Source organism: Selaginella moellendorffii, unplaced genomic scaffold, assembly GCF_000143415.4.
Source record: "Selaginella moellendorffii unplaced genomic scaffold, v1.0 SELMOscaffold_173, whole genome shotgun sequence".
Taxonomy (NCBI): Eukaryota; Viridiplantae; Streptophyta; class Lycopodiopsida; order Selaginellales; family Selaginellaceae; genus Selaginella; species Selaginella moellendorffii.
This window is the reverse complement of record NW_003314433.1, coordinates 46,928-55,829: the sequence shown is the minus strand read 5'-3', so window position 1 is coordinate 55,829 and position 8,902 is coordinate 46,928. Positions and strand designations below refer to the sequence as shown.

The 8,902-nt window shown below is 50.5% G+C and overlaps 4 protein-coding genes across 5 annotated transcripts; 1 reads left to right on the top strand and 3 right to left on the bottom strand.

Moving 5' to 3' along the window:
• On the bottom strand, positions 1 to 2,372 carry LOC9638834 (DNA polymerase epsilon subunit B). The gene is made up of 13 exons (XM_024667446.1): positions 2,180 to 2,372; positions 1,980 to 2,130; positions 1,732 to 1,885; positions 1,540 to 1,671; positions 1,393 to 1,470; positions 1,237 to 1,341; positions 1,104 to 1,184; positions 917 to 1,047; positions 761 to 855; positions 611 to 710; positions 449 to 563; positions 285 to 395; positions 1 to 224 (listed from the first exon to the last, which is right to left on the bottom strand). Exons 1-13 carry the CDS (start codon positions 2,343 to 2,345, stop codon positions 84 to 86), a joined length of 1,560 nt encoding a protein of 519 aa, XP_024523214.1. The 5' UTR covers positions 2,346 to 2,372; the 3' UTR covers positions 1 to 83.
• A 25-nt stretch (positions 2,373 to 2,397) lies between these two features.
• LOC9638840 lies at positions 2,398 to 3,991 on the bottom strand. 2 transcript variants are annotated; one of them, XM_024667448.1, is made up of 10 exons: positions 3,745 to 3,991; positions 3,592 to 3,683; positions 3,419 to 3,529; positions 3,283 to 3,365; positions 3,098 to 3,231; positions 2,986 to 3,038; positions 2,833 to 2,925; positions 2,695 to 2,786; positions 2,544 to 2,650; positions 2,398 to 2,505 (listed from the first exon to the last, which is right to left on the bottom strand). In XM_024667448.1, the coding sequence occupies exons 1-10, from the start codon at positions 3,964 to 3,966 to the stop codon at positions 2,470 to 2,472; spliced, it is 1,023 nt and encodes a 340-aa protein (XP_024523216.1). In that variant the 5' UTR covers positions 3,967 to 3,991; the 3' UTR covers positions 2,398 to 2,469. The 2 variants fall into 2 exon arrangements, with proteins under 2 accessions (XP_024523216.1, XP_002993815.2); XM_002993769.2 differs by having other exon boundaries at positions 2,400 to 2,488.
• Positions 3,992 to 4,053: 62 nt separating this feature from the next.
• Positions 4,054 to 4,972, bottom strand: LOC112343656 (extensin-1-like). The gene is made up of 2 exons (XM_024667450.1): positions 4,917 to 4,972; positions 4,054 to 4,612 (listed from the first exon to the last, which is right to left on the bottom strand). The coding sequence occupies exons 1-2, from the start codon at positions 4,970 to 4,972 to the stop codon at positions 4,054 to 4,056; spliced, it is 615 nt and encodes a 204-aa protein (XP_024523218.1).
• A 304-nt stretch (positions 4,973 to 5,276) lies between these two features.
• Positions 5,277 to 6,902, top strand: LOC9638839 (peroxidase P7). The gene is made up of 4 exons (XM_024667455.1): positions 5,277 to 5,586; positions 5,640 to 5,831; positions 5,922 to 6,087; positions 6,156 to 6,902. The coding sequence occupies exons 1-4, from the start codon at positions 5,290 to 5,292 to the stop codon at positions 6,734 to 6,736; spliced, it is 1,236 nt and encodes a 411-aa protein (XP_024523223.1). The 5' UTR covers positions 5,277 to 5,289; the 3' UTR covers positions 6,737 to 6,902.
• The last annotated feature ends 2,000 nt before the right edge of the window (positions 6,903 to 8,902 follow it).

Below are 8,902 nucleotides of genomic sequence, written 5' to 3'. Positions count from 1 at the left end.
TTCCTCTCCTAATTTTAGGGGAGCTGAGTATATTCTAAAACCGATACGAGACAACGAGTTTGAGCAAGATCATAGCATTAGTTTTACAGTGAAGAGAGTTCTACTTCTTGAGTCGCTGGCCTGTAGGCAGCAAAAGTTCCATCCACCGAGAACGATCCCGGACTAAAGGCCGTGACGCCCATATACTTGAAAAGCTTTTGCTCCGTGCGGTCGCCTAGAACAATCTGGAAAGATTGGGAGCATAGATCAAGGACGAACAGGAAAGGATCCTCCAACACACTTACAGTGTGAGGCGTTGGATAGAGCCGCATGGCGTGATCATACTCCCAGACAATGGGCTGCGAAGTTAGTGGTAGAGGACACAGGTGACTTTGATGTGTGATTGTCGCTACAAGCTGCAAGAAATGGAGTTTATGGAGCAGGAAAAACGATGGCAAAGGGGACTTACGTGCTCAAATGGCTCTGTTGTCTCCTCGTCTGACGGTGTAACAATGCATAGCCTTCTCATGCGGTACAGCAAGTTCTCCCTGAAGAGAACTATCTCCTGCGAGAAGAAGCGAATCCTGCGTGATACTCGTTATCCTAAAGTCAGCATTACACAAAGAGTTACCTGCATGGATTACTTGCAAAGGTCACATTGGGGACGTGCTTGGCCAGCTCCTTTGTGAAATAGCTCGGCAAGGCAGGCCTCGGAAGAACGCTACTCGGGCCTGGACAATTGAGTTAGCAAACCAGGAAGTCATACAAAACAAAACGATACCTGGATCTTCAGGACCCGGGATTAGGACAAACTTGCTGGTCGAGCTGATCCGAGTATGTGACGCGATTAATGTGCCGAGCTTATCAAAGTGCGAACTATACTGCCAAACAATGTAGCACATGAAGAGCAAAGCTTATGTTTAAAACTTGAAAGTACCGAAGCTCCCCAAAGCTATGGAAAGAGAGATTGCAAGGGCGTGACAAAAAATTTCCCATGAGTATAAAGACTGATGGCACAACGTCAACGTTTTCAAATCCATCCAGCACGACCTCAAGATTTCGCATAGTCTGGATACCAACAAACAGAAGAGTATGTGAGAAATTTGGGCAGGAAAATACGTTACCTGTTCATCGTCCAGCCACACGTCAGAGATAACAACAAACATGTCGTTAACAGCTTTGCGTTCCAGCACTTCTAGTCTGCTCTACAAACAGCCATTAAGGACACAAAGAAGGAATCAAGCAAAAAAAGGATACGATCTCATCGTAAGAAAGCGCTCCTGCGCCGAAGAAGTCGAGCCCAGCCGTAACACTTAACGAGATGTTTCTTCCTTCCAATGGAGGGAAGCCACACGTAGAGATCTGTCGAAAGTTGCGCTTCAGGAAGTGAGTCTTTTAAAACAAGGAACGAACCTGAAAAATGCCGTTTGCTTGCAGCAATCCTTCCGCAACAATTATGCAGTTCTCCGTTAGAAATCCTGACGTGATCTTGTGCGAAATTGCAAGTTAAAAAAAACAAAAGCTCTGCTTATCGTACAAACAAAACTTTCCAAAGGATATAGCTTGCGAAAGATCAATCGGTATTGTAGCAGACAAGTCTTCCAAATAATAGCGGCCGTCTTCCAGTTGGGAGACGATCCCCATAACCCATCTTCTGCCAATGCATCCTAGCAGCGATTGCAACGACGACAACTGCATTGAGCGTTTTAAGAAAAGACGTAGAAGAAAAGAAAGAAAGAAAAATAAGCAAACCTCACAAGTCCCCGATCGGCTTCCATCCATGTCAAATGCAGGCTTTGCAAAGTGTCTATCTCTGATAAGACGTTGATGTAGCAATTGGAGCCTATCTTTGTAAAGAGCAGATTTGGATCGAGCATCACCGTGAACGGAAGGTGTTTTGTTATACCTGTAGAAGCGTACAAAAGGAGTTTCGAAAAAGAAAAGAAAAAAGAACCCAGTGACAGCGAGAAAACTAAGAAATCCAAGCGAGAGATCGTTACCTGTAGAACATTTTTCGTATTGGATCGTAGCAAAATCTTGGAAGCTTGAAGGCATCGACAACAATAAGAGCATTCTGCTCGCTGCTAGTCACGCCTGTGGCCGCTGAAATGAGTTCCACCGCTGCTTCCTTGGACAGCACATTGCTCTTCACTGAAATCATCTATGAGACAGGCCGCTAGCAAAAAGAAGAACAACTCACGGGAGATTTTGTCGACCTCGGCCAGAAGATGCTGGAGCGCCTCCTCGTCCGGCAAGTATTGCTCATCTAGGAAGCCAAGAACAGCCTTGAGCGCATCCACCGAGAGGGTTAGTCCCCGGAGCTTGAACTTCAGCTGCGCCTTGCGCATTCGCTGCTGCTGCTCCATCGCCAAAATCCCTGCTTTAGAACCCTAACCCCAACCAATTGGCGGGAAAACGTAGCCCTAAAATTCAAATGATGCCATTTAAGGTTTAATTATGATCCCATTAAGATAAGTGAGAGCACTTGGCTCAAATCGTATCCTTGAAACTGCCATCCAAACAACTCTGTTGGAAGATCAAGAAAAAAGGCTGGTGCTACTTACACTGAGTGCTGTGAGCGCTACCACCACTCCAGAATTCCAGGTCGCGTGGATTAGAATTGGCGTGAGCATGTTGTGTGTCTTAGAGTACGCAAAACCGATGACAATGCCTGTGTGGGAAGTGTCAGCAATGGCAATCCACTTGATTTCTTACCCAACGCAAAGAGCTGTGGAAATTCTCCCGGAGTTAGATGAGCGAGAGCAAACGCAGCGGCGCTCAAAACCACGGCAACTGGAACTGGCAACCTGAGAATCCAGTAGTGTAAGATCGTGTAAAAGCACAGTTTTTCACCTCTTAGTTAGAGATGTCAGGAGAAAGCCGCGGAAAACAGTCTCTTCTAGCAGTGGAGCCAAAGCACCGGTCACAACAATCAATGACGCTGTGCTACAAAAATGACCAGCGAATCAATCACAACACATCCAACTGAGAAACCTCGTTGCTAACCTTAATGGCGAGACACCAATGAGCGGAAGCAACTGTGATAGCGCATCGTTGTCCTGACAAAGATAAAAACCGAAATCAATTGTGCATTGGGATATAGCAACCAAGAACCAACCTCCCGTGGTGGCAGTTCACCATTAACAGATGAAACGATGATACTGGTTAGAACCACAGCTCCACCAGCGCAAAGTATGCCAATTCCAGACCAAAGCAGCCATCCTCGCTGCAAATCAAATGGTTTTCTAAAATCTAAAGTCGTGTTAAGCGTAACTACGAAGGAGAGAAACGATAAAAGCATACCATACACGAACATGTCGGAAGGCAAAGGCTGGTACTTGGTTGTAACGAGATTGATGGTGCCAAGTCCTGTAATTGTCTGCAAACTTCACAGGCCAAGTTTCATGAAAGATTGATCGCAACTTTTCTAACTCCTTACACTTGGCTGAAAAGTATGAACGCAGCTTGTTCGTCCATGTCGAGGATTTCTCTTCTATCGATCCCCAGATTATGACCGAGCACTGCCGTAGCCAAGCCTGTCACAAAAAAGCTGCGCTTGTAGTGTCATCGATCAACAAAAGCAATCAGGAACAAGCTTTGATTTCTACCGACCTGACCAGCCAACCCAGCAATCCCAGCGTTGTCACTCCATACCCCCACGGAACGTCCCACCCATCAAGCCGGAGAATTTTCAACGCTAGGCTCTACACAAACCAAAGATTGTAGACTACGAGAAGAGAAACGACAAGAATTCGTGTAGCTTACCTCATTGTCCCCATCAGGAGCATTTCCTTTGCGATTTCCAGTCGCTCCAATTCTTTCCCGATCGGGACGACGAGACACTGCTTCTCTCGCCCAAGGCGCTGGAGCGGCAGCCGCATTAGCGTAGCTGACGCGAAAGGAATGAAATGCCGGTCCCCTGGAGAGCTGGAATTTGAGGTGAGACGAAGGAGACGCCGTGAGCGCCATCGCCAACGCCATAGCCATCGCGCCTAGAGCCCTAATCGCTTTTTTAAATTATAAACGTTCTTTGAGATTTACACACACAAAGTACAGTTTTTACTATTTACCATGCTAGTGGTGGTGAAATGAAGCCTCGTACGAAATTGGCGGCGGCTTGGGAAGATCCAATGGTGGCTCTTTGTACGAGAACGGTGGCGGCTTTGGAAGATCGAACGGTGGTTCTTTGTAGGAGATTGGCGGCGGCTTGGGAAGATCCAATGGTGGCTCTTTGTACGAGAATGGTGGCGGCTTTGGAAGATCGAACGGTGGCTCTTTGTATGAGAATGGCGGAGGCTTTGGAAGAGTAAACTCTGGCTCATTGTACGAGAGTGGCGGTGGCTTTGGAAGATCAAACGGTGGCTCCTTGTACGAGAATGGCGGAGGCTTGGGCAGCTCATACGGAGGTTCTTTGAACTCGAACGGTGGCGGCTTTGGAAACTCGAGTGGAGGATGGTGGAAGTACTCGTTCTTCATTTCGGTGGCTGCTCCGACCAGTGTGGACCTCGCGGCAACAGTGGCAGCAGCTCCGAGGAGGATTGTCAACACCGAAATCCAGAGAAGAATCGCAGAACCACCACCGACACCATTCGCAGAAGTTCCCATTCCTTGTATTTCTAGATCTTCTCGGGACCTACACAAAAGCACCAAAAGCACTGTGGATCAGCGCCGGGAAGGAAGCGAAGCGATTGACAAGAAAGGAAAGAGCTTTTGAGCCTTACCCGGACGAGTCCGAGAAGTTTATGCGAGTGGCTGCCACAGATCCTCCGGGCTAGCCATATAAGCGGACAGTTTTTGGTTGCGAGTTTCCCATCATGTCGCTGGAGCAAGGCGACACAAAGTTTCAAGCTGGACGTCCTTTGGGAAGATGCCCTCTGCAACCACGAGAGACGATTCACATGGAAAGTTAGCTAGCCCGCAGCGCAGAGCGTACTTACCTCCAGAGCACGGAAAGAGAGACCTGCATAGCGAAAAAGCCTGCAATGTCCAACATACTCGAGTCACCATCACGTACTTAAAACGCATTGATCGAAGCAACAACGAACGAAAAGAAAGAAAGAAAGAAGAAAAAATCTCACCTTGTTTTTTTTCTTTGCTTGATCAGAGCTCTCATCCGGCTGGCTTGAGAAAAGTCGGGGTCAAAAGCCAGTCCTTGCTGATATCACGAGTGCCCACTCGTCCCTAAACAAGCATCGCTATTTAACAGTCAAAAGTGACCGCCACCATTTCGTGTCTGCACCAAACCCACGTATATAAAAAAGTTAGCTGGGAAGCTCACGAACATTTGTGGATCCAGCATACCTCGGAGTGATGATGGCTCCTCGATCTCCTCCTCCTCCTTGCTTTCACTGTTCCTTCTCTTTTCCTTCCTCTTCGATCGCAGTGTTCTTGTTCCTGGCAGTGTTGCTTCTCTCGATTTGCAGAAGCACTTCGGCAGATGATCAGCAGCAGCAGCAGCAGCAGGAGTTGCTCGTTCCCGGGTTTTACCACTCGACTTGTCCCCAGCTGCAAGACATTGTCCAAGCCGGCGTCGAGAAGGCTGTGGAGAACGAGACGAGAATGGCGGCCTCCCTGTTAAGGCTCCACTTCCACGACTGCTTTGTTAACGTGAGTTTCATGCGTAGAAGTCTCTTCTTCGTGAGCGAGCTTCGTTTCTGCAGGGTTGTGATGGCTCGGTGCTGCTCGATGACACTCCCACTTTCACTGGCGAGAAGAATGCTGTCCCCAACAAAAACTCCATCCGAGGCTTCGAAGTGATCGACCAGATCAAAGCTCGTGTGGAGAGTGAGTGCCCCGGACTAGTCTCCTGCGCTGATATCATCGCTATAGCTGCCAGAGACTCAGTAGTGCTGGTAAGTAGTCACCTAATCTACTTTCTCAAAAGCACCACCTAAGTACCTGTTTCCACTCTTTAATCTTTCTTCCTTTTCTCGATCGTGTAGGCTGGAGGTCCTTCGTGGGAAGTTCTTCTCGGACGGAGAGATAGCTTGACAGCAAGCCAGGCAGCAGCGAATGCGTCAATCCCTTCTCCAGCTTTGGACGTTCCGGCATTGACGAAATCCTTCCAAAACGTTGGCCTGACACTGCAAGACATGATCACACTCTCAGGTAAGTTCTCCACAACAAGAACAAAGAAACAAAACTTAGAAGAGAAGCTTACCTTGATCACACTCCAGGCTCGCATACCATCGGCCAGGCTCACTGCTTCACGTTTACTCAGCGTCTCTACAACCAGAGTGGAAACTTTCAAGCCGATCCATCCATGGACTCGCAGTTCCTGCTGGCTCTGAAGCAGCTCTGTCCGCAAGGAAATCCAAATCCCAACACTCTGGCCAGCCTCGACTTGAGCGATCCCACCGTCTTCAACAATCACTACTTCGACAATCTCATGCGCGGAGAGGGCCTCCTCAACTCGGACCAAGTCCTCTTCACCACCACCGGGATCACGCAAGAGTTCGTGGAGCTCTTTAGCAAGGACCAACACGCCTTCTTCGCGAACTTCGCCATCTCCATGGTGAAGATGGGCAACATCAAGCCTCTCACTGGCAGCGAAGGAGAGATCCGTAGAGACTGCCGAGTCGTGAATCCCAATCACGACATCTCTCCTTCTTCCCCTGTTCCTGTTCCTCCAGAGACCGCGCTGCCACCGCCGCCACCACCGCCGCAAGACACCGGTGATCTCGCCGCTCCACCCCCGCCACAATTCCCCGAAGATCCTTCGTTCCAATTCCCTCCTTTTCCACCGTTCCCGTTCTAAGCTAGCCAAGAACACTGTGTCGATAGTCAAATTCTTTCTTCTTGTGTGGAGTTGTGAAAGATTTTCCTCAATGCAAGCGATTGATCGATGGAATCCAAGCGATCCACGCATGCGATGCTGCAATGCAAGTGATCAATGGATTGCAAACCTGGATTGGCAGCGACAACGATTGTGATATATTCTCTAGAAATATTCTCGCAAGAATGAGGGTTCTTTCATGGTTCTTGGAAGAACATCGAATGCCGGCGTGATCGATCGCATTGCCAGCTCCTTGAAGCGATCGAAGAGCCTGTCTGAGGTGAGGCAGATCCATCCGCGAGTGGAGCAGCAACGCAGCACCTATCTCTCCAATCTTTTGCTGGAAGCCTATGGGCGACACGATGCGGTGGAATGCGCGCAGGCACTCTTCGATTCCATGCCCGACCCAAACAATTTCTCCTGGACGTTCCTCCTCTCGGCATATGCGCGGAATGGATATTTCGATGGATCCAAGCGCGTCTTCGATGCGATGGCGCTCAATCGCTGCCACGACGTGGTTTCCTGGACGATCTTGCTCAAAGGCTTCTCAGAGAGTGGCAGGATCGAGGAGATGGAGGAGATTTTCGCCAGGATGCCCGCGAGGAGCGTCATTTCCTTCCACACAGTGTTCGTCGCCCACAAGAACGCCAAGAACTGGGACGAGGCATCCAGAGCGTTTCTCCAGATGCCGGAGCACGATCTCATCTCGTGGACTGGCATGATCCAAAGCTACGCTGGCAGCGGGAGAATCGATCGCGCGGAGGAGATGTTTGGAAAGATCCCAGCGCGCAACACGATGTGCTGCAACTCGATGATCTTGGCATTTGCCGACGCTGGGCATTTTGATCCAGCGAAAGCGCTGTTCGATTCGATGCCAGAGAAGAACGAGGTTTCCTGGAATGCGATGCTGGCGATCGAGAAGATTGAAATTGATGATTTGGATCGCTACTTTGAGAGAATGCCACAGCGTAGCATCGCATCATGGCGAGCGATTGTGGCCGCAAATGCCGCAAAGGGGGATCTTTCCAGGGCCAAGAACACGTTCGATCAAATGCCGGAGCATAGCGCCTCCTCTTGGAGCGCCATGATCGTCGCCTTCGCTCACATAGATCCAATCCACGCCGAGACGATGCTCCACAAGAGCCCTAGCTGGGATCCATCAATGTGGGGAGTGTTAATCCAAGCCTATGCCGAGATGGGGCATTTGGAGATAGCGGCAAGAACCTTAGAATCGATGCCAGAGAAGAGCGCGGGACTATCGACAATCCTTGTCCGGGCATGCCAGGAGCGCGATCAAGCCGTTTTGGCGAAGGCGCTGTTCGATCAAGCGCGCGATCGAGACGCGATTCTGTGGAACACGATCTTGTTCGTGCTTGCCCGGAACGGGGAAATCCCGGCGGCCAAGAGTGTCTTTGCGAAGATGGCTCGGCACAGCGCAGTGTCGTGCACGGAGATGATCGCGGCTCTCGGTGGCGATGGCGATGTCGGGAGCGCTAGGGAGATTTTCGATTCCATGGCCGAGAAAGAAGATATTGTCGCGAGAACCGCGATGATCCATGCATACGCCCGGAACGGGGATCTAGAACAGGCCAGATCGCTCTTCGATGTGGTGGAGCTCCACAGCCGCGATGCGATCCTGTGGAACACGATGATCGCGGCGTACTCCCAGAGCGGCGATCTGGATGAGGCGAGGGAGATCTTGGAGAGAATGCCGCACAGAGATGTCATGGCCTGGACCGCGTTGATGGCGCAAGAGAACGGCGGCCAAGCGATGGCGGTGGTCGCGATCATGCAGCTCGAGGGCGTGGCGCCGAATGGAATCTCCTTCGTGGCGGTTCTTGGCGCCTGTGGCCACGACGGATTCGTGGCAAGCGCTGGAGAGTACTTCCGATCCATGAGGCGAGACTATGGCCTCGATCCAGCGAAAGAACACTACTGCTCGATGCTGCTAGGGCTCGGCCGGGCGGGAATGCTGGATGCCGCCGAGGAGCTCATGGAATCCATGCCATTCGAGCCAGATGCCGCGATGTGGGGGGAGATTCTCAGCGCTTGCCAGATCCACGGCGACGTCGATCGCGCCTGGAATGCCGCGCTGCGGCTTGGCGAGATGGATCCACGCGACTCCGCGACCCATGTCTCGCTGGGAAA